The 26,139-nt window shown below is 37.0% G+C and overlaps 1 protein-coding gene across 1 annotated transcript in view; it reads left to right on the top strand.

The window, feature by feature from the left end:
* Positions 1–26,139, top strand: part of LOC140145950 (protein O-linked-mannose beta-1,2-N-acetylglucosaminyltransferase 1-like) — a 214,351-nt gene that overhangs the window by 96,644 nt on the left and 91,568 nt on the right. Inside the window, 1 exon segment of the mRNA XM_072167688.1 lies at positions 20,826–21,096. Within this exon segment, the coding sequence (XP_072023789.1) occupies positions 20,971–21,096 (126 nt within the window). The 5' untranslated portion in view covers positions 20,826–20,970.

The following is a 26,139-nucleotide window of genomic DNA, read 5'->3' as shown; positions in this document are numbered from 1 at the left end:
GTTCAAGCCCCGGCCGTGTCCAAGGGCTGTTTATACAATTGGTTTATCCCAATCCATACTTGCTCTTGGCTCTCGCTGGTTATCTCTGGGATCTCTGGTTTCCTCCTGCTTTCTAAATCGGTGATTAGTTGTTTGGATATCAGAAACTTCCTTCGCCCAACAGAATTTGGGGAGCTGCACAGATAATTGATGGATGTAACAATATAAGCGCGGATAGGTTTGCGCCAGGTTCGGCTGCAAACCGGTCTAGTTGATGCGATCCCGATTCTGATAAATTCTCCAGTGGCAGCAAAATCACATCGCTTTAAATCTTCTGGGAAATTGTGCTAAATAAAGAAATTAAGCCAAAATTTTACAGCTGCATTTTACAGAGGCATTTAGCATGCTTAGACCCTAGTGCATCACTTGAACAATTCTGTAGGGGTGTATCAACATGATTAAGGGAGTAAGGTCATAATTAGGTCAATATGGTAATGAGTAAAAGTGTCGCATCAAATGGACCGAAATGACACTATACTTGACATGGAGAATAAGGGTGTTTTTTTTTTTTTTTTTTTTTTTTTTGCTTTCCGAAACATAATTACAAGACATTATACCTGCACAAAATTATTTGAAAGTAGTGAAAGTTATACATCATAGCTGTCTAGGTAATCTTTTTAATGTTTTGAGGAGCACATCAGATATGTAACATCAAGTGAACATACAATGTAGTACACCCCTCTCACTTATATTAATTTCCCATAATACATTTAGGTATTTCATAATGAATATGCAATTATGCGTTCCTCACATACTGTCAACATGATTGAGAAATAGAATGAGCAGATTGGAATGTGAAAACCTGGAATGCTTTATGAACATCACAATAGTGCGTAATGTGTGTGTACAAACCTGATTCATACAACTGACTCCCCCATTCAAGCAATTTATGAAGCAAGAACACATCCTTCTATGGAGTAATGTAGGATGCAAAATAAATTAACACAAGCTAACATGACTTCTATGATATGAATAAAATTGCACTTTTTTCTTCTCCGTCCTATATACGTGCTTCCCGAGCACTGGTTCAGGTTTGGATGTAGCCTATAGAGAGTTCCCGTGTTTTCAAGCGGAACGGACTACAATAGTGTTTATAACGTGATTCGAACCGCCGTATTCCTCATTCCTTTGATTTGGTCAATGACCCTATTGGTGCTACATTCTACAAAATAACATTTGCTAATTATTGCGCCGAGTGTTGGTATTCTGAAAATTGTAAACGGAGTTTAGGTTTCCCTTCAAGATGGTGGGTAACCCAAAACATGGGAACTCTCTATACAGCCATCCCTGGCAATCACTAGTCACCGTCCACACCCTGGTGGGCTTGTTGACTGCTTTGCAACGATGCATGCTATTAAAGAGCATCGCGATCAGAGGATTCTAGTGCTTACCTCAAATTGAGTATTCACTTCAAATGTTTGCACTGCACAACTTTTTAAGCAAAATTGAAAGAAGTATAAAATGCACTTGCAAACTGCCGGTAGTGAGTCTGACTGACATTCTTTCGTATAAGGTAATTTACATAACAATAGATACAGCTGGGAAGTTAATCCGTCTCCTTTGTTACCTAATAACGCATACAGCTCGGAGGTTAATAAATCTCCTTTGTTATACAAGACGCATATTGTATTGTGGGAAGGAATTTCCGCGGGGGGAATTTCAGCCAAACTGACTTTTGATAGACACTAGGATCCACAACCTGCCACTGGAATGAGGCCATTGTGGTCCATAGTGAGAGAAAGCTAGGATCCACATATTGGTGGATTTAAAAAGTAAAGATGCATACAATTATGCATTTAAAATTTACCTCTTTTATGGTACTAATCATGCTAATACTAGGAATGTTTGTTTATATTTGACTACATACAATATTGCTATGAAAATATTGTCTTATTCAAGAATTACATTATGGTTCTGCACCTGCTTGCTCTGTCATTCACATCTGTACATGTAATGTCAAGCATGCAACATCAGGAGGAACTTTGAGCTTTGTGTATGTTACGCGATTTATTTGTGTAGCACTAGCAAGATGGGTCGGTACCTCCACAGAAATTTGACTTGTAGATGCGCATACACATTTATTGTGCTTGACCGACATTATGATTGTGCCACAGGCTTGTTATGGTGACTGGGAGGGATGGATGCAATCCCATAATGCAATGTGAATTTCTGAAAGAAATCGGGATGACAGGTGTTTGTGAGTGTAGATAGTCCTTCAAGAAGGACCTTGGCTAAAGGGGGAATGTGGCAAAAATGGGGAGGAGAGCCTTGTTGTCAGAGAGCCTTGCTGTGACCGATAGCGAGTAGTCAAGTTTTAATCTCAGTCCAGATGTAATAAAATAGACAGTTTTTGCAAACTCAGGTTGGATTTTGGGTGCATTTTCATTTGATTGGGCTTAAAGACTGCACACAACTGCCTTGGCTTGGTGCTCACTGCACCTTTGGGCTGCGGAATTATGGCAATCCTGCTGAATTACTTGGCTGGAACCACCCCAGTGATGAGCAAAGAACCGTCTAGTAGCATAACATTAGCTGCGCTCCATTTCCTATGAAAGGGAGATGGGGAACTTGCAGGTCGGTCAATGGTTTGTGTGAGATTTCCACATCAAGGATTTACGCAAGTGATTACACATGAGAGTGATAACGAATTAGCAAATTAAGTGCAATTAGTAGCGGTTGATGGCGGAATGTATGTCAGTTAGACTCCGGCAAGATTGCGGTTTTATCTCTAAATTTTTTAATGGGGCCAGCATATTGAGAGACCAAGACTGCCCCGCAATGCAAACATTTGGTGTGTTAAGTATAAAATAGGGCTTCTGGGCTGGTTTAAGCTTATATTTGATTGCAATTGTGTACAAATGCAATAGTTTTTACAATTTTACAGGATAAATCACAGTTAAGGTGTGAAGCTCTGTACCCAAATAAAGGAACAGGGGACAAGTTCTGGAGATATGACCCCCTCCCTCCCCCCATGATTAACTTCTTGGCTGGAATAATTTTTAAATACTATTACTAAAAGGTATAATTTCTCAAGCATTAAATAACATGCAAAACATTGGGCTATTCCAATTGAAACCCACACACCCCTTATGGAAGACATGACCTTAATCTCCCACATACAGAGTGTAGATTTCAAATGGAGTGAGTCACCCATTCAGGTAATCCTATTTGAAATTCACACTCCATGTGTGGGAGATTAAGATCATGTCTTCCATAGGGGTGTGTGGATTCCAAGTGGAATAGCTCATATCTATCAGGATACATTTCTTCAATACCAATATATTTGTACATAAGCTCTCTGCACACTGGGGTTGACTGCAGATGGCAAGTTTCAATTTTTTAAAGGAATTTTAGAAAATTTCAGAATTGTACATTTTCATGACCATATTTGGCATCGACATGAAAAATGCATTAAAATGAGTACAAACAAGCCTAGTATTGGTTTAGTGGTTCTTAAGATAGCTCTTGATATCTTGAGAAAATATCTCAAAAACTTTTTATGTTGACCCTTTGGACACAACGTCATCTAACAGCATTTTTTGATTGGTTGATAACTTGAAATGCTTATTTCAGTTGCCAATTATGACTAGGCTTTAAACTATTTATGGTCTAACTTTTTTTTTCTTTTTGACTATTTATGGTCAAACTTGCATTTACAGATGATCTTATTATTAATACCCTCCATGGTTGGTTCAAAATTGGACACAATATTCATTTTGGCCAACCAACAGGTTGTTCTCATTGGGTTAATAGAAATGACCTTTCAATATATATTATTGGATACAACCTCACACTCCACAATGTTGAGCTATGGGTTTTGAACAGGGGGTCATTGAACTGTGTCATCAGGATATACACTTATGGCTCTCGGGCATAAATTTTCCATGAAAAGTTGGCTTTTATTTTCAGCATTGGGCTATTCCATTTGTAATCCATACACCCTCTATGACAGACATGACCTTAATCTTCCATACATGGAGTGTGAATATCAAATGGGGTTACCTAAATGGGTGCCTCCATTTGTAATCTACACCCCCTTTGTGGAAGATTAAGGTCATGTCTTCCATAGGGGGTGTATGAATTTCAACTGGAATACCCCATACTGATATCTTCTCCCACCCATCTGATCGTGCTCTCATGTAACATCGTTTATAATGTTGTACAGATTTGCTGAATATAAATGATGTTGTGACAAGCAGTATTTGATTCCCATGTTCTAAGCCATAAGCTCCTACCTTTACCCCCAGCCTTGCAGAAAACCAAACTTCCATTATATGTTATGAATATTAAAGATATAGCCTACATATAGAAATTCAGATACAAGCTGTGATATAAGCCATGAGCTGCCTCTTGTAATTCTTTCTCAATATTCGAATGTAAGTTCATACGTGCTGGTATTAAACAATTTCCAAAAGTTTAAACTGACTTTCAGCACAAAATTCACTAACCTTTTGAATTTTCGATGTGACACATCTTCATCAGAAGAAGTCCTAAGATGTTGTGATGGACTTGCCCATTTGTTGACCATTGGCGACTTTTTGGTCTAATGAGGCGTTGTATAAGGTTGGCAATTCCAGTCCTTGATCGCGATTTAGTTCTGGCGATTTTTTCTTGATCTGGATGGCCTCCCGCACTAAACGGGGGTTGCTGTTGCAGAGCATAAAACAGACTCTCGCCACAATATTGACTGGGAATCCACAAAGGTTTTAGCCAAGGATGATAGAGAGTACCCCGTTTAGTGCGGAGGCCATCCAGATCAAGAAAAATCGCCAGAACTAAATCGCGATCAAGGACTGGAATTGCCAACCTTATACAACGCCTCATTCGACCAAAAGTCGCCAATGGTCAACAAATGGGCAAGTCCATCACAACATCTTAGGACTTCTTCTGATGAAGATGTGTGTCACACATCGAAAATTCAAGGTTAGTGAATTTTTGTGCTGAAAGTCAGTTTAAACTTTTGGAAATTTCTCAATATTGTTATTGAAAGTGTTATTTATTCATTTAAATATAATAACACTGTTTCCAAAACCAATCGAAGAGATGTCATCTTGAAGATGCCAGTGAAAATCAGGATGCAAAGCGAGCAGCCGGGGTGCGCAGATGAGATTGGGTACTCCAATAAAGACAAACATTGTTAAAATTACTCATCCTAATTGTACTCATCCTAAACATGGCAGCTATTGCACTTACCCACTTCTGGCACTTAGGAGTCGAAAAGAGGAAGAAATCATAGGATGAAATTGCATTCTTGCTCGAGGAGAATTTGAAACAAAAATAAAAGTTGCTCGCTAGATGAAAGATAATACCCTATGAATAGAGATTGGGGAATATTAAACAAAAATGACATTTTAGAATTGCTTTTTGAAATCTTTGTAAGAATGAGTAGTCTATCTGGTAGGCCCTCTTTCTCCACCTATCTATATGCATGTCAATATTTGCTCTGTGGCCGTATAAGTGTTGTGATTTTGACGCAGTGAAAATTAGATTATGCAGAACAGATTTTCAATTTGCAATTGAAAGTTTGGTAAATGGGTCTTTTTTGAGAAAATAAATACTGTATTGGTCCCCTTTCCTCCACCTATCAATATTCACTCAGTTGCTGTATGCTGTGATTTTGATGCAGTAAAAATGAGATTTTGCAGAACAGATTTTTAATTTGCAATTGAAAGTTTGGTAAAAATGAGTCCTCTTTGGAGGAAAAAATACTGTAGTAGTTCCCCTTTTCTCCACCTATGCATATCAGTGTTTGCTTAATGTGGCCGTATGTTGTGATTTTGATGCAGTGAAGATGAGATTTTGCAGAAATATTTTTAATTTGCAATTGAAAGTTTGGAAAAAATTTGTCCTTTTTGGAAGGAAAAAAATACTGTATTACTATTAGTTCCCCTTTTCTCCAGTTATGCATGTCATTGTTTGCTCTGTAGCTGTATGTTGTGATCTTGATACAGTGAAATAAAATTTTGTAAAACAGATTTTCCATTCACAATTAAAAGTTAAGTAAAATTTAGTGTTTTTGGAGAAAAATACTGTATTTCTTTCATCAGATACTTAGAGATAGAGTGAATCAAACATTGGTTGTCGTTTGGACCGGACATTTAAAAAAATAAATAGGAAAAAACGCTGACGACAACACTTGAACGACAATCAAGATGTTAAATCTTCATCATATGCCAAATTTTTGGGAAAGAGGAATACTGTTGTGTTTCTCACCCCCCCAACTCAACACTAAAGTTGGCAACCATGACAGTTACCAAATGTTTCAAAGACCCACTTCACAATGATTTTTCATCAAATTTACCCTCCTTTTTGTGATTCCCTGGGGTAGGTAAAGGGTGGAATGTGGGCGAAAAACCAGGTTGGATGTTTTTAAGATCGCAGGCTACGTAGAAATTCCTAATGACATTTTAGTGCTCTGTAATTAGATAGTTTTTGAACAAGTGTAATTAATTCAAGGTTGGATGGGTTTCCAATGTTATTAAACCCTGCACTTTGCATGTCTTATAGGAACTTTTTTTAAGTGTAGTTTCTCTCTTCTTTTTTTGTGAGAATACTATGTATACATGGGGATCAAAATCATGAAAACTTTGGGAATACTAATTAAAATGGATGGCTTGTATGCTCTTCATTTAAGCAGGGCATAAAACAATACAAGACACAGATAACACAAGGGTTTTGTAATTAATGCTCATGTGCTGGCCATAGACTTCAACATAAAAAGTCGCAAGTTTTAAGGTATTATCCCAAAATATCAAGAGGTATCTCAAGAACCTCCGAACCAATACTAGGCTTGTTTGTACTCAATGTAATGCATTTTTCATGCTGATTCCGAATATGGTCATGAGAATGTGCCATTCAGAAATTTTTGAATTTTTGAAACTCCTCGTCTGCAGTCGACACTCGCGTGGAGAGGGTTAAGAATGCAAGCCTGAGATGCTTAGTTCTTGTGTACGTTCTAAAGTATTAATCTTAACTGGAGTAGTCTTTATAGTTTTCGGTTTAAATTGAACATCAATGAAACACAGGTATCGGTTTACACAGTGATCCAACAGATAAGATATCTTAGACTTCCCATAATGCATTTCTCCCAATTCAATTTTCTGTACTGATTTGCTATCTACATGTATAAGTGCACATTGGGTCGATAATGATGATGTACCTCAGCAGTCCAAGATCTTGCAAAATAAGTTTATTTCTTAACTATTGACCCATGTTTAGCCAGTCTATTCTCAAAATGAAAATAAAGAGAACCTGTACAAAGTAATAGGAGTGTCATTTGATGAATTGAGGTGTCGCAACACGATGCAAAGGATTCTGGGAAGGGTACCATATCTTCTCTGGTGATCCAAGGTGAAAACGTACAGTTCCTTGAGCATTTCTGTCGGCGTTTCAGGATGATATTGATGCATGCATGCATAGCTTTGATGTATCGCACATGTTCGTTATACATACTGTAGTTTAGTTTTCCCCATCCTGCATTGTGTGAATATTAAGTATTTACCTTTTATTTAGTGAACATACTCATTTAGAAAATTGTTGCACAAGTAAGGCCTAAAAATTGTTTGAATGGCTTAATCTATATAATAATACGCTATTCTCTGTCTCTCTGTCTGTCTGTTTGTCTGTCTGTCTGTGACTGCTAATGTGAGGCCGTCGTAGGTCGTACGGGGCCCAAACTCGGTGGGTGGGTGTAGTTCTGTCCTAGCAAGAAGAAGTTTATGTTCGTTAAGTCATCTGACCCCGGTCCTCTCCCAGGGGTCATCTGAGGTCAAATTACTAAAACTGTCGTGGTGAGGCCGTCAGGGTTGTACGGGCCCAAACTCGATGGGTGGGTGTAGTTCTGTCCTGGCAAGAAGATGTTTATGTTCGTTAAGTCATCTGACCCCGGGCCCCCTCCCAGGGGTCATCTGAGGTCAAATTACTAAAAACTGTTGTATGGGCATGAAACTTGGTAGGTACAGTCAACATTTAGAGCCAAACTTTTGGAGGGTCATCCAAGGTCACCCAGGGGTCATCTGAGGTCAAATTACTAAAAACTGTTGTATGGGCATGAAACTTGGTAGGTACAGTCTACATTTAGAGCCAAACTTTTGGAAGATCATTTTGGGGTCATCTGAGGTCACCCAGGGGTCATCTGAGGTCAAATGAGTAAAAACTGTTGTATGTGCATGAAACTTGGTGGGTACAGACAACATTTAGAGCCAAATTTTTGGAAGGTCATTTTAGGGTCACCAGGGTCATCTGAGGTCAAATTAGTAAAAACTGTCATATGGGCATGAAACTTGGTGGGTACAGTCACCATCAGCCAGGTAATCGCGCCCAGCCGAGAACCGCCAAATATGGGTAACCGCCTAGTATAAAATAATAGGGTAGTTAGGGAGGGATTTTTAAAAAAAAAATTAAAGCTTTAAAGCTTTAAAGCTGTAAATTCTTTTTTTAATTAGATTTTTAAACATTTGTACATATTAACATAGTTAGATATGTGGTTATGCAAAAAGGACTACCATGACCAGTGATTCCTGTCAGTACACTATAAATCTATGGGACTTGCAGAGAACTAACTCAGTTTGTGTACTGTCACGCCCATGAATAGCGCAAGCAAAAAGAGCGCAATATGTCCTCCCTTCAGCCTTTATCGGTCTATTCATGTATAGCAGAGGGCGCTGAACTTTAAAAGGCATAAAAACTATGTTTGGACTTGGTTTGAAGAAAAAAGGTTGGTCTATTACTTTTTTAAGACGACCAAATTTAAATACTAATACAGTATTATAAATGTTTCCTTTTCTTATGACAGGATACGTAACAGTTAATAGTATGTGCAACACTTAGTATGTTTGTGACACACTTAGTATGTTGTTCCAAATAAATATATCATATGAGTATTCGTTTTGGCAAATTTTATAGTTTGAAACTTTAGACAACAAGCTTTGAATAACCAGCCAAAGCTTGTCTTCCAAATAATAACTAGGTATTTTCCGTCCTTTCAGAGAAAGAGAATTCCCTTCTGATCATCATTTCTGTACACTCTTAGAAAAAATTGCAACTTAGAACCTTTTTTGTCTTGTATGAAGAACTCTAAGCAGTCTCTAAATAGGCCTAGGGACATTCTAATTAATTAATCCAGGCACTCGTTACAAAGTTCAGAAAAGTAAAAAGTAGTGTTAACCCTTTATGGTACTAAAAATCATTTTCTTGGATAAAGAACCTTTTTTCTTAAAGGTTCCTCAAGCTTAAGGTTCTAAAAAGACCTTTTTCTTGGCTACAGAACATTTTTGGTTCTACAAAGAACCCCATTGAAAGCCAATGTTTGGTTTATGTGTTAAAATACCAAAAAAATACACACATTTGCTGATTTTGATAATAAATATAAGTATTAACTTATGTAAATATTACTAATATGCTTTTAAAATCAGAAAAAACTCAATTTAATTCATAAAGATTTGACATAATGACTTGAATGAATAACAGAATACATTCACCTGAAACTGTAAACAAGCAATTGTATTTCCAATTCTGCAGGTGTTGACGTAATTAATGAAAACAACTTGGTAATGTTTGTATACTTGTCTATAGTAAAAACATGTTTTGCTTTTGAAGGAAATGAGAGTGACACATTCAGTTATCATTCATAGAATCCAAATTGCACATGACACTTTGAAAAACACTTTATTTCCTCTGCAAGATTATTTTTTCTATTAAAGGGTTGCACCATTAAAGCGCTCGAAAAATTTAGATATTTTAAAGCTAAACTGATGAAATATGGTGCAAAAGAGGAATAAATTTTTTGTGTGCAAATTGGTTCCATTTTTCATCACATGTAATATTTTAACGTCGAACTGGTAAGTATTTTGTGTGCATTTGTTCATGAAAAGATATTCTGTAAGCAAACAAAAATTGATTCACTCTACTTCTCAGATTTTCACCAAAGTCCACCCCATTTAAAAAAAAAAAAATAAAAATGCCACACTGATGGGAGCCATACCCGGGGATGGATGGTAGCAAGGGTGAAAACAAAATTGTTACAGTTAGTGAAGAAAAATTAATCTCATGGCAATTTTAGTTTTTAAATTGGGAGCCATACGTGGGGGTGGATGTGGGTATGTTTTTTATGAAAGTATAAATCCTTAGAAATAGATCTCCTTTGAAAAACTTGCCATGTGAATGCATTTTAATCTTAAAATTAATTCTTTTTTGGGGCACACAAAATTTAGGTGCTACAAAATGTAGAAATGGTAATAATATGGACTTGTATTAAACAAAATTTGTTGCAAATATCCCCCCAAAAAATTCTTGGAAATTGAGAACTTTACGATTTAAAAAAAGTCACACCAAGGAGTAAAAAAAAGCTTGCTGTGGTTTAAAAAAATTGCTTCAAAAGGTGCTAATAAAAGTGTAACAACCCGAACTACCCAGCCCCCCTTTAATTGACATCGAATGGTGTGTCCCTAAAATGCCTACATCTGTTAGATGTGGCCTAGATAAGTTGGGATTACACCAATTAAAAAAAATCGAGTGAGATTAAAATAAAGAATAGCTGGTGAATATCATCTGTTAAATTGAAAGGAAACCTGCCTAATTTCCTTTCATTATGCAGTGACAAATACCATGGCAAAATGCAAATACTGACAGTTACAGGAGGGTCTCTGAAAGAACTGTATCATCAGAAACTGAATTTTTTGAGTATTTTAACGCATAAACCAAACATTACTAAATAACCGATGTGGTTGAGGAATATATCAGCTATTACATACTTTTTGAATTTTGACAATTGACCACTCCGTTTTTTGACAAAATTACATCATTTTCAAATTATTCCACAGAGTCAAATATCTATTAATGACAATAGACTTCTCATGTGCTGATGATGCGCAGTAATTAGCACTCAAAATACAGATCATCGATTGATATTGGAATCAGTGGAAAGGTTTGAAAATAGGGAGTTTTGTAATATTCTTATATTTTTAGAAAGGTGTGATCAATAAATGTTAAAATTCAAAAAGGATGTGATAGCTGATTTATTTCTCAACCACACCAGTTATTTAGTTATAATTGTTTAGTTGTGGCATTAAAATGCCAAAACAACAAATTTTTCTGATGATACAGTTCTTTCTGGGAGTCCCACCCTGTATTAGGTAAAATGGAGTTATTTTGATTTAAGTTGTTCAATTTGATACATTTTACATATTGTTTGCTCTATTAAATGTGTAACATTTTCAAAAGGGGGTAGTTTATTAGAAGTGAATTTTCCATAAATTTTCAAAGAAAAATGCTCAATTATTATAGGAGTATTAATTAGGGAACATATAGCAGATATTTCTTCATAAGTCGCAGGCTGTTTTTGTTTGCTTCATAGTGTTTGGAAGAGCTCTCATGAGGCAGTTACCCAATTCAAAATCTGAATTGTGTATTTAAATTTTGATTCAGATTTTCCATAGTCAGTACCAGAGCAATGGAATCTAGCATGGATCTTCTGCAGTCTTAGACAGAAATCTGATATAGGTTCTCAAGTTTGTAGGCCACACAGTACACATTTGGTTTCTGGGAGCAATTTACTGAATTTTTTATGTTCAGAAAAATATATTCAAGCAAATAATGAATGACAAAATGTTTTTTCTCCTCATAGATTTTAGTAACACATAATATGAAATCAGTGAATAAAAAAACCACTAAAACTTAAATTTTCATATCTACCCTACTTTTCACTGATTTGACAATAAATGTAACTCTGATTTGAGGCATATCACTATAATAATGGCTCTTAAAATAATATTAGTATAATAAAAAAATAACAAACCACATTTCACATTAATAGGTTTCCAGGCCAACTACTAGTACTACAGGAAGCAAACTTTTTTTTTTTCCATCATAGCCTTATCCTATAATGACACAATTTTTGGCTTGATAGGAAATTAATTTTACATGATCGTACAATTTTCAGTGGAATATGATTTATAAAAGTCAATAAATACAAGTAACATCTTGATTTTAAAGTAGTGTGTATTATATTGTTGTATAGCCTATATGTATCTATGATAATACATCCATAATTCATGGAATGATAGATGTAGAGTATTTACAAATGGTGAATTATCTCTGCCGGGGTTTATCCCAGATAAGATATCTTACACTTCCCACAATGCATTTCTGTCTTCTCAATTTTCTGTACTGCTTTGCTATCTAGTGCAACATGGGTTGAAAAAGTACCCCAATATGAACAGAGCACAGCCAGATCTTACAAAATATGTCTATATCTTGACTATTGATTCATGTATAGCATGTTTAGCCAATATATTCTCAAAATGATAACAAAGGGAGCTTGTACAAACTTAATAGGAGTGTCATTGATGAAATGAGGTGATGTATATGTTGCAAAGGATTCTGGGAAGGGTGAGAAATCTTCTCTTGGTTTATCCTAGAATATTACTTGGAATGGATGTGGCATCATATTCCTTGTCATCTCTATAGTGTGTAGGGGAGAGCGGGGAGTGTTCGCCCTATATTTTTCTGACCAGCCTAGCGATGTCAATTTCAAGGTTAGGGATGACCTGATTAGCCCATGTGAAAGCCCTATGTCTTAGCTATATACGGCCACAATCCCAGAACTATAGGCCTTACAATAGCAACAGGGTAGAGCAAACAAAAAAGTTTTGCAAAGTGGCGAACTTGCCCCATGTTGGGGCAGGTTCGCCCATATGGTGGGGTAAGTTCACCCTAATCACAAAAAAGGTTGCAAACATTGCATAACAATAACATATTAAATGCAAACATTTAGCAAGAGTATACAGGGCATTCATTCTTTTCTGGGGAGTCACTAAATTTGTTGCAGGGGTCGGGTCAGGGTAAAATGTAGGGGTCCAAGGTGAGCTTAAACGTATCATGTTTACAACTTCGGATAGATTATGGATTAGGACATTAACGGTGGTATGAGTAATACTGATACCACATAACTTTAAAAAACATGCTTTTCAGTAGTTTTACCCAGTTTTACCTTGTTTAATGGTATAATTGTGAATTATTTGCATAATACGCTGATGGGGCAGGTCCGCGATCCGGCGTCCACCGAGATCGACCCTCTTTCCCATCGCGCCGCTCTGCCGATCTCTGCCTAAGACTTGCATTTAAGATGTGCACATTTTTGTATTTTCTTCAGGGTATGCAAAATACAAATCGAATAAGGAGTTTATAACTGCATTAAATCTTTGACAAATCCCAAATGTTCCCAATACAGATTTCCATTAAAACCATCTGTATTTATGTACCAATGATAATACAACATTATTAATGCAAGAAAAAATTACGTTTTGGTGTAATTATTTTGTTTTGGCTGCAGTTCGATGAACACGTCCCTATATGTCGCGTAGCTAATATAAGAAGTTTATAATGGCCTATGTCACCTAATTTTACCATCACCAAATTCCCCGATAGCCGTAGTGCTGAGAAACAAGGGGTGGGCGAACCTGCCCCTAGGGCGAACACTCCCCGCTCTCCCCTAGTAAAAAAGCAACTCTCTACAAAATAGTAGCTCATCTTCTGAGTCTTGATGAGTACTCAATAAAGTTGTTATCTTATAAACCAAATTTTAAAACCATGACCTACCCTCTCTGAGCTGCACCAGATATATTGGCTGCCTGCGGTCACTTAATATTTCACGATTCAGATCTTTATCATTCGCCAGCGAAGTGTTACGTATAATCCAATTATCACTATGTCAACTGGATCACGCTTTTGAGTTCTGCACCACGATCGGAATGATCGCAACACAAAGTCTATGGCATGCCCTACCAATGTCAAAAGGTGCGTGATCCAGTTACCAGGGAGTTATGCAGCCACTTCGATATCGAACTGTTCTGATAATCTATGTTCAATGCAAAGGAACAACGTAACATCTAGTGCAGGGCAATACATTCAAAAATAGTGTAAACTCATTGCATTGGTAGTTAATCCTGTTACATCAATGCTTCTACGACGAATTGGAAATTAAATTTTGATTTTGCTTGACAAACAACTTATTTTGCTTGCTAAATTCATCGCATCACACATTTGGTAGATCTATGTATTTTTATTGGGACATTATATATAGATTGTTTTTTACTCATGATGTTGATTGCTGTCTGTGTGTGGGCATTTGTCATGATTGACTTCAATAATGGCTTCTCAAAATAGGCAAAGAATATTTCAGTTAGTAATGTATGCTTGCATTATAATTCACAATTTAAACCAATGTCCATAATTGTTCAGATAGATGGGGGTATACCCTTATTCTGTAGGTCTGATGTGTCCGGTGGCAATCCTCAGGTGGGCAGTTAATTTCGGTCTGTGGGGGTCCACTGTTTGTTGGGTCATTTTCTGGTCAAAAGAAAAGGTCCATGGTCGCTTATCACACGGTAATGTATTGTACACATCGGCCTTATGTGCCGGACACAATGGTCTGCTAGTGTTTGAACAACCTTCCATCTCGAGTCAATGTCTGTACCACTCGTGCCATTGTCATCTCAAACAAATTAAGAGTCCAACCATTTTGTACCCCTGGATGAAAATGGATCACATTTGAAATTTCGAATATTATGAGTCATATCTGTATTACTTGCAAGAAGCAATTTTGACTGGAGTAGCCCATTGACACCAATTACTATACCACTTCAGTTTCAAAGGTGTTATTCCATATGAAGTTCATACACCTCCTGTGGAATATATGACCTTAATCTTCCACACAGGGAGTGTCAATTTCAAATGGGGTTACTTGAATGGGTGATTCCATTTGAAATCTGCACCCCCTGTGTGGGAGATTAAGGACATGTCTTCCATAGGGTGTATGGATTTTAACTGGAATAATCATTGGTGCTGTCAAATCGCACACAAATTATAACCTTTATTATAACACTTACAGAGTAACCATAATTCCAGTACGCAACACATGATACATTAGCACAGATCGTAATAGAAAATGTGTCCAATTTAAAGCAGCTGTCCTTCCTTAGCGTGCGCATGCATCTGATCATTGGAGGTAATTGGCGTGATTATACAGAGGTGTCCTATATGCAACATACTCATAATGGGCTATTCCATTTAAAATCCACACTATCCCTGTGGAAGATTTTTGGAAATAACTTCCACAGGGGGAGTATGAATTTCAAATGGAATGTAAACATTAGGCAGCTCCATTTGAATTTCATACACCCTCTGAAAAAGATTCAACACAAATCTTCCACAGAGGGAAGGTGAGTTTCAAATAGAGTTGATTAATGTGCTAATTCCATTTGAAATTCATACTCCCCCTGTGGAACATACTTCCAAAATCTTCCACAGGGGTAGTGTGGATTTTAAATGGAATATCCCAATTGACTGATCCAAGGCTGTGTACTTTGTGTGTTTGTACACATACGAGGGGCGGTCAATAAGTTCGTAGAACAAGGTACTTGAAAGAGTGCTGGCCAAATTCTTTCTATCTCTCTCTTGAGCATGGTCACTGCAAACCTTAATACACCCGTCGCAATTTTTCTTGAAACCTTCTATGTCAACAAAATGGAAGTCTTGCGATAGCTCCTTGAGCCACTCTTCAGTGAAGGCTCACCAGCATTGATCACCAGCAAACCTGATATTATGAAGGTAGGACTTAAAATTCTAAAATAGGTTTCACTAACTGGAGGCTATGTCTGAACCACAATGTGGTTACTTTAGTTACCGGACCACTCTATCGTGAATGGCAGCTTGACAAACTAAGAATAGCGTGACAGGAAACAATCTGAGAATCGTCACATTCCTACCATCAACCCTCTTCACATGATGGCTTGCCTCAATTTTTTCTATCAAAATTGTATGATATATGCCTATGATTGTACTTTCATTTGGCAAATGATCTGTCATCGAGACTCTCCCTGGATCTCAGAAATAGCGATAAAAACCTTGCACTATGGTGACCGAGTGATGATCTTCTTAGGGGTGGGAGATCCAGGTGCTTCCACTAAATGCACTCGTAATTTCAGTGATTAATGTATGTCTAATCACCGTTAGCCACATATAGATTAAATTTGCCTCGGTCCTCATTCTAAGTGTATAGAAGGTGTGGACCTGAATGTGTCAATTGGTATCAATTTTGTACATGAAGATTCTGGGACCCCCATCTAGAAGACTCCCTGGAATACCCAATGTTAATGGATTAATGTTGGAAACACATTCATCAGAGTTGTCATATTTTGTGGCTATCTCATCTTTCTTATTTGGCTATTTATTCATTATCAATGCCACTGTACAAGCACGTATATCATTAGTGGTGTCGTCAGCAAGCCTTTTGGACCTTGGATGATCTTCAAGGCCGCTGCTCCATTCTTGAACTCTAAGAACCATTTCGTTGCTGTTGAATACCAAGGACTTCATTACCATTTACAGCAACTGTACATTGTTAAATTTCATTTGAGTTTTCACCGCCGTCCGGAGAAATTTCCATAATGACCCTGTATTCACTTCTGGTAGTACCTGTGAATTCCTGGAGGTATGCTTCCTCTGAAGAGTGTCCTGCCCACATACAGTGATGCAAAAATCTAATATCTTTGTAGTAATGTTTTGAAGGAACAAGCTTTCAAATGAGACCAAATTTAATAACGTATGACAAAGTAGTATACCGAAGTTCTATTTAACTTTTGACCGCCTTGTATGTAGTCAATACCGGGGTGGGTTCTTCATATCGGTTTGGGCATATGTATGTCAAATGTGTGCATGTGAATTAATATAGACTCTTAGTTGGCAAGCAATCAATGTGTAGTGAGCAGTTTTACTATGGGACATGCTATAATCAAAATGAAAGTTTTGGCATGATTGGCAACCATTTAATATATAAATTGCATTTTCTAAGAAAGAGCAAATTCACCTTCTTTAAATTTGGCGAACAGTTTTGCAATCATCATTGCATTTAACATATTGACTAAAAAGCTACAGGAATTTTACTCCTGGACATATTGTAATGAAACAAATTGAACACCATCTTACTGTAAAAGTCATCATTTCACCATATTTTACGATGTTTGTATAAGCTTTTTTATTTTTATATTGTATTTATTTAATGGATGAATTTGATGAAATAAAACTGAACTGAACTGAACTGAAAAGTGGACTTTTTTGTGTGATTTATTTTTGTGCTTTGCTAATTTATAACTGTTTCCCTTGTTTTTAAATTTCGTGATTCTATTAGTTTCCTTTGAACTGTACACAAAAAGAATATATTGGCATGTTGTTATTGTTGTGGTAGCAGCTTGGAAGGTGCAAAGGGCGAAAATAAATGTAACTTCAGTAGTTGGTGATGAAGTGGTTATCAAAATGTCAATCAAATTGATTGAACACGCACAGCATAAGAAGTGCCTATATCACAGACAATTTAATGCAGATTGCTTCCAAAAGTAGCAAATATTCCACAATTTCATTAGCAATTTCAATCTGGAGCAGCAAAATGCAATGCATTACAAATTTAATAGGAATGACCTAATAGTAAAAGTCAGAAAAAAAACCTGTGTCTGACATCCCTGTCAATCAAACTTCACACAGCCTGTGATTGGTTAGCTTTGCCAGCAAGTGGGCGGCGCCTTCCCTATTTTCCAATTTCTTTCAAGCCTGATAATAGGCAATCAGAATTAATAGGTAAATTTTCACGGGAAAATTTTCTGGACACGTGACACCCATGGGCGCAGACATATTAGCATTATGGAATGTGACCCCGAGCACAGCGGGTGTTCTTCCCAGGCTTCCCGTTAGTGTGCGTCATTGCGTCCAGACGCATATTTTACAAATTTGGACGCAAGTTCACATGGCTAATCAAGTATTTTAAGCGTCCATGTAACATACATGTGGACGAGACAAAACTTCAAATTTTATCATTAATTGATGATAAAGATAAGAAATTTTATTCTTTTATATTTTAAGATAATAAAAGCCCCAAAATTTTGACCCACCTGCTGAGAATTGAAGTAAATTCTGCAATATTTGTAAATGCAACGTCAGGAAATCGTGCACTTTTAGCATGCTTTCCGAACGATCGCTATGGCCTGGGGAAGCCCCGATTGATTTGTTTACATGCAAGCACGTGCAGTTAATGTTTATTTATATATTTATCACAACCTGACAATATTCATTTTTTAATATTTTAAATTTATTTTCTCATAAATAATCTAGGTTTCCTTTATTAGTATTATTGTTACGATGAATAAAAGCAATTATAAAAACAAAATCCAAATGATAACCCTTTTTAGTATTATTTGTGGCAGCGCGTGTTTTAGTTTTTGTAGCATCAACAGCACGTTAATTTAAAAACAGAAATGCGGAAGTGAAAGTACAAACGAAAATTGCTCAAGATTGACAGACTTTGCTCATGTTTTTGCACCTGTTTTTGACCACGTTTCGGACCAAAACTGACACAGAAATGAGAAAAATTATCATAGCGAATGGAGATGGAATAACATGGTGAAATGCACTTTTATTTTTTTTTTAACAATCGACATTTGATGAGGTGTAGACCCGGGGTACGTGTGTATCGTCATAATTGAGAATTTCAGATGGACGCACAAAAATCTGTTTGGACGCAAGTTTTTGCAACCTCGTCAGCAAACTTGCGTCATTACGGACGCACATTTTTAAAACCTTAACGGGAACCCTGGTTCTTCCAATGTATTTGAATAGGAAGAATTCCTCCTTTGATGCAAAATAAGTTACTTGTCGCAAGTTAATAATGTTATGGTAAGAGTTTCCGTAGATAAATATTTTTTTCTGTAGATAGATATTTTTGAAATTACGTTTTGATGATATTGTGAAAAAATTAAGATAACATAATATTCAATAAATTTGCAATGCACAAATTTCTATCAAAATTGCGGTCAAAAATACTATTCCAATTCAAAATTACTAAGACTTGAATAGCGAGGTCACTGCCGGGGGTCAGAGATCAGGCTCGAGGTTACACTCACATTGATATACATTGGTCACGTGTCCAAAAAAATTTCCCGTGAAAATTTACCTATTAATGTTGACTGATAGGTGATAATTATAGACCTTCTCAGAATTTGCAGATGGTAACTGTTTCCAACCTCACAATCATGAGTGAAAAACCTGTTCCTCCGACCAAGCTGCTGTACCCTCGCATGCTCTCTTTATAGAACTGGAAAATATCTTTTATTCATGGACACCTTATATATATTTGACCAGAAACGTTTCCAACCAGTTTCGTCCGAGTAATTTATTGACTTAATCATGCAAAGCTCACTGGCAAAAGTTTATTAATTAAACATCAGGCTATTCTATTTACAATCCACACCCCTATGGAAGACTTGAGCTTAATCTTGCGCACAAGGAGAATGCATTTCAAATTGAGTTACTTGAATGGGTTAACCCATTTGAAATTCACACATCCTGTGTGGGAGATTAAGGTCATGGGTTTCATAGGGGATGTATGAGTTTCAAATGGAAGAGCACATTTAACAGCCATTAAGGATCTGCTTAACCGATAATCTGCAGTACAGTAAAGTCAGAACAGTACTCCTGATTTATATTTAATACTCCTTGTAAGAAATCTGCAAGAAAGCTAGAGTAATTTAGCAAGAAATTTTACTCCTAAACACAGTGTATGAACCTCTAGCATTTGTGTGAAAACCAGCATATTTGATCAATCCATCTAAAGCAATTGAATCGTGAAGGTAGGAGAAAAGTCTATTAAACATTGACGGAACAGATTCTGTTAAAGCATTTAAACGTGGCGCTAAATGGATTGCTTGTCTAGGTGATTGCAACGTCTGTGCCATGGTGGTATTGTCTCCTCGGAATAATCAGCTATTCCAGTTGTAATCCATACACCCCCTGTGGAAGACATAATCATAATCTTCCACAGAGGGAGTGTGAATTTCAAACGGAGCCACTCATTCAAGTTTACTCCATTTGGAATTTACACTCCTTGTGTGGGAGATTAAGGTCATGTCTTCCATAGGGGGTGTATGGATTTCAACTGGAATAGCCCAATCAGGCAATTAGATTGAAAACCGTGAGACATAACAGATCTCTGATGATGAATGTCTTATGGAATTTGCTCCTGCATCGGGAGATTTGTTGATGGAACTTAAGCTTTTTTATTATTATTTATTTGCGGGCTTGGTTTTTTTACCAATAAATCAATATAGTTGTCATTCAGTGAACTGAGTCACAATCAAGGACAGGAGAGCTACACTGCAGCATTTTTGCATGGGCTATACAGCATCATGAGATTTGACACAATCAAGGAAGTTAGACTAAGAAGAGTTCAGACTCCACCATTGTTGCATGTCTCCCGGGCATGATGTCTATGCCTTGGTAAGATTATCATGATATCTCTACGAATAAACAGGCAATTTGTAGATTGATAATCTGAGACACAACAGATTCCTGATGATGAATGTCCTTAATATGGAATTTACTCCTGCATGGGGAGATTTAGGTACACTATTTTCTCCTCCATGAGCAAAGGCAAACATGGCAGAGCTGGTACTCTTTGAATTTAATCTCTTTGGGATCAGCTATCTCATTGAATTGACCTTTTTGGTAAATCCCATAATTCCTTGCTGTTAGACCCGACATGTGACGTCCGGCCAATGCGCACCACATCGTGTAGCAAACATCGTTGCTGCACATTGCAATTCGGCGTGACGTCAAGTTATGACATCTCGGGTATAACCACAAGGAATTATGGGATTTACTGAAAAGGTCAAATCTTAGTCAACAACAGCTATTTGTCACTTTTACTAAAAATGTTCTATCTCTTTATTTCCATTTTTTTCTAGGTATGATTTCATCAACAGCTAATCTAACCAGCACCGCTTCCCTTCACAACCATCACCACCACATAAGTCTGTGAATAGAGACTACACACTGTGCAGGGTTTACATTAACCCAACTCTTCCAGGCTGACATCCTTCTTCCCTTAACATGGATTCATGGAGACCCAATCCCAGAGCACAGCCCTTTGTGCCGCGCAGACAACACTCACCATTCACTGTCCGAGGCACATATCAGAGGGTCACCACAAGGAGGATCATATCCAAGTTTTTCCAGGTAAGTGACAAGTCACTATGGACCACAATGGCCTCATCCCAATGCCATAGTTCAATAACCTCAATTAAACAAATTGCAAAGTATGAGTTTTGTACCCAAATTTTCAAAGGTCATCAATGAATGTACAAATGTATTGGGGTTAAAGAAATGTGCCCTAATAGATGAGAATGTTGTGGATCCTAGTGAGTATGATGAGGCCATGGGCTATTCCATTTAAGATCCACACTATCCCCCTGTGGAAGATTTTGGAAATATCGTCCACATAGGGAGTATGAATTTCAAATAGAATAGACAGTTTGGTAACTCACATTTGAAATACTCATTCCAGTTGTGGAAGAAACAGGTAAAGTCATAATACAGGGGGGGTATGGGTTTTGAAAATAATTAACCCTGACTAAATACATCTGATAAACATTCCTGCTGTCATATTTCCAAAATCTTCCACAGGGGTAGTGTGAATTTTAAATGGAATATTATTGAAAAGAAATGTGTGACACCTTCTGCTGCAACCAGCCAAGTAGTAAACAAATGTGTGCTATCTACTGAAGATAGCTGTGTCTACTATAGGGTATATTTCAGTTTCCATTTCTACTGCATACCATAGACTTGAAGGACATTTTGATTTTTGTGACGGAAAGGCAGATACGCTCTAATTTCGCACTATAATTTTTTTTTTAATAGAATCCCTACTCATTTATTTTTTATCCAGTAACTATTCGTTTTGATATATGATTTTTTTTGTGTGTGGTGAATCTTGAACTATTTTAGACAAAAGGTAAATCTTTGCCTGAATTTTTTTTTTTTTTTGGATCAAGTTGAAGGACTTGAGGAGGGTAGGTTCAAGATTCCCTTTTTCTCCTGCGTTAACCCTAACTCTATAAAATCATGCATGCGCCATGAAACCACAGTTTTGTTAGCCGGGCCAGCGAATCACACATGGCGACCGGTTACTGATGGAGTGCTTGTAACGGAGGGGTCCTGGGTCGAATCTGGGAGGAAACTTCGAATTCTTTGTTCATCGTCTTTCCTTTTTAATACCTTATTTCCTTTCCGATAGCCAAAAACCATTTTTAGTTAGCGTTAGGATTAAAGGCATCTGACTTACAAAAGTACAATTTTAAATCACAATCAACTGAGCTAAATGTGTAAGTGTGTAATACAGCATCTAACATCTGTGTTGCAACTATCATGATATATAAATTGAGGGTATAATAGAATGCCCCTTTAATAGTACATAACACTTGAAGTCTAAAACAATTTGGTATAAAAAGGTATGGGAGTGTGTGTATTCCATACCATGTCTGACAATTTGTAACAACAAAAGTCAACAAGCGCAAAATTGAATGCGCTCATGAAACATTGCCAAATGGGCTCTTACAAAATCAGGTTACAGCGTCACAACCTGTTACAGTTGTCCCTGGATACAAAAACAGTGGCTCATTACAAAGTTGTGTGGGAAAACTATACAAATCTAGATATTTAGAATGGCTGAACCAATAAGGCTTATTGTGTTCATTTGAAGGCAAAATTTTATGTGGATTATTTTTAGTTGTGAAATTGTGAGGTTTGTAATTTGTTTTTTTCTAAAAAATTTGCTGGTTTAGTCAGTGAATGTAAGGGTTACTTAAATCTCTCCACGCTGGTGTCGGCTACAGAAAACAAAGTTTAAAAAAAAAATTTAAAAATGTCAGAATTGTAAATTTTCATGACCATATTTGGAATCAGCATAAAAACTTGATCAAAATGAGTACAAACAAGCTTAGTATTGGTTTAGTGGTTCTTACGATAGCTCTTGATATTTTGAGAAAATATCTCAAAACCTGGATGTTTTATGTTGTTGCCTATGGCTAGCACGCAGAGCATTATTATGTATAGAGAATCAGGTTAAAGCATTCTAAGTGATTACTCTGTGTCTGCGGTGAACCTAATTGTGTTTCGTTTCAAGGGAGTTGGACAATCAAAGCAGAATAGAATAGCGGGATGAAGAGATGATGAGTAAAGCCTAAAAGCGACACGCTAGCCCTGAAGCAAAGTTTGACAAATCGGCCATTGTTATTTGTAGTAATTTGAATAAATCAAAGGTGCTTATTAGCACCATGGTTGCCGAAAGATATATATATATATATATTAAAAAAAATGAAAGCTTGAAATCAGGTGATAGGTAGTTTGCTGGCTGATAGGGCTCTTCCTGTTTGAATCAATACACCCCTATGGAAGATACAATTTTATTCTACCACACAGAGGGTGTAGATTTCAAGTGGAATCACTCATTAAGGTAGTCCCATTTGAAATTCACACTCCCTGTGTGGAAGATTTAAGGTCCTGTCTGCCACAGGCAGTGTGAATTTCACATTTTACGGCAAAAAAACTAGAAAAAAACCAAAAAACTTGGCGTTTCAGCTGAAATGACGCAATTCCATTTAAAATCATTTAATCACTTCTGCCTACCCGTCTGCCTCCCTTTCTCTGTTTTAAAATATGTGATAATGGATAAAGCAAATGGTAATAGCAAATAAAATCTTTTGCGTAGTCTTATCCATCTCTCTCTTTCACTCACTTTGTCTGTCTGTATGTTTGTCTTTCGTTGTCTCTTGCTTTCCCTCAGTGACCTTACATAAGCTTGTTATTTCCAATCTTGTTTTATTAAGAGCCAATTTTGGACAAACAAGTGATATTCATTGCAAGATTAGGTAGAGATTTACTTTCAACTGACCTGCATCCATTTCCAATCTAAATTCAGTGCCTTATATTTGTGTTGCAATTTTTACGGAAAAGTAATACATTAATTTTTAAGTTTGCTCCGCCTCAGGTGTGATGTAACTTAGAAATAGGTTAATTTAGTAAAGTTTAATGCCCTTTGTATCTTTAGTTTTTCTGTTTTTGTGAAAATTTCCATTGTTTCTTTTATGATATGTCGTTGTCTGCATCACATATTCTCGTATCTCAAAAGGCTGCCTTGTGTGGTTTTTATTATCATTTTTGTATTTCTTATTGATATTTTACATTTTAGCATGCTTTTTTCTTTTATCAATGGGCATGAGATTGTAATTATATGGCTAAAGTTAATTTTACAGTGTATCTTATCACAATTAGATGACATAAAAAAATCACAAAAAGCAGCCTTTTGTGATACGGCAGTATGTGATGCGGGTCGCCGGATGACAATGTCACAAGAAGGAAATTCTTATTTCTACAACTGCATGTTGTAGAACTGTCAATGAGGTACAAAATGTAGCTATCAATAAATATTTATTAAGGATGGGTTAGTTATAAGGATCACATTTGTTGTACGAAAAAGGGATAACTCAAGTAATTCTGGAAGCTAAAAAGGATTTTTTATGTGAACTTCTGAATATAGAGGTTTGATGGAAAAAAAAAATTCCCCCGTCTTCTTCCTGGATAAAGCAACATAAAACCCCTATCCCAGAGCAAAAAGGACAGCGATCTTTTTTTTTTTTGCACGCAAGGAGCAGTCTTCTTCCAGATATCATAGGTTTATGCACATGTAATGTTACACTACCATACCTACATGTATATCATTAGTAATTGTGAGAAGAAGGTTTGACAACATCGGCAAAGACCAGTGGCGGCAGAAGCATTAAAATTCCTCCCCCCTCGCTTCCATCAGCGTATGGCCAAGACTTGAATGCCGAGTATCTGTAACATGATGAAGTTAAAGCAGAAGCCTAGTATAGTAGTATATAGGCCTACATATCAATGTGATGATTAATATTAACACACATGTAATTGGTACTGTGAGTACACAAGGAGCAGTCTACTTTCAGATTTCTTTTAAACCAAGCATCAGTATGTCAACAAACGGAAAGGGTGAGAAGTTTTGACCACATAGGCCAAGACTTGAATGTCAAGTATTTGTAATGTTACCAAGTCATGGCTGAAGCCTAAATAGTAGCAAGGAGCCATCTACTTTCAGATTTCTTTGATCTAACTAATACACTCTAGATTCAAGGGACACTAGCATACATACCTATATCATTCCAAGCATTTGTATGTAAACACTGTTTTCAGATTGAGAAGAAGTTTTGACAACATAGTCCAAGACTTGAATGTCAAGTATTTATAATATGACCAAGTCATGGCTGAAGCCTAAATAGTAGCAAGGAGCCGTCTACTTTCAGATTTTTTAATATAATACACTCTATATTCAATGGAAACTAGCATACCTACATGTCAAGCATTTGTATGTCAACACGGTGAGGGTGAGAAGAAGTTTTGACAACATAGGCCTAGACTTGAATGTCAAGTATTTGTAACATGATCAAAGTCATGGCTGAGCCTATTACCAGGGTGATGATTAACAACCTAACTCCGCCAAGGCTTTTTGGCGCAGGGGAAGGAAGGAGATGAAGAGAATTTTCATTTTTCTCGGGTACGGTTTTGAACCCCCGATCCCTGTGGTGTTAGACACACTCACGGCCCACCTTGCCACGGGGATTGCCTTGGCCGACCAAAGCTTTCCGCGACCATATGTGCTTTCGTGTGATGACGCAATCACATGATGTGGAATATTAAGCTTGCAGTTTCTTGCTCTTGTAGCTTTTTATGCCTCCACCGGAGGTATTATGTTTCCTGGTTGTCTGTCCGTCCGTCTGTCTGTCCGTCCATCTGTCCGAGCTTGCGAGTGCAATTTCTCGGAAGTGGTTAGGCGTATAGTGATGCAATTTGGTGGAGGGGTGGCAATTGGTGGTCTCCAAATTTTAGCAGGTTTTCATCGCAAGATATGGTAATTAAGTATCTAATTTGTATAATTTATGCATATCAAGCAAAATAACCTTGTGCACAGATTATCTGGAGATCTGTACAAGTTACAGTGATGAAACTTGGCAGAGAGTAGCACAGCCAGAGGTTCTTGACTTGATTTGCTTTTCAGTGCAAAATTTGTGTAATCGCAAGGTCATTGTGAGGTTATTTGGGGTCATCCGGGGTCAAATCGCCATATATTGTTGCAGGTTCATGAAATTTGATGTGAACGACTACTGTAGGAAGAAAAAAAATGTCAAGGTCATTTTGGGGTCATCCAAG

The sequence above is a fragment of the Amphiura filiformis genome, chromosome 2 (genome assembly GCF_039555335.1).
Source record: "Amphiura filiformis chromosome 2, Afil_fr2py, whole genome shotgun sequence".
Taxonomy (NCBI): domain Eukaryota; kingdom Metazoa; phylum Echinodermata; class Ophiuroidea; order Amphilepidida; family Amphiuridae; genus Amphiura; species Amphiura filiformis.
The sequence above is the reverse complement of the archived record's forward strand: the minus strand, read 5'-3'. Positions and strand labels throughout refer to the sequence as shown.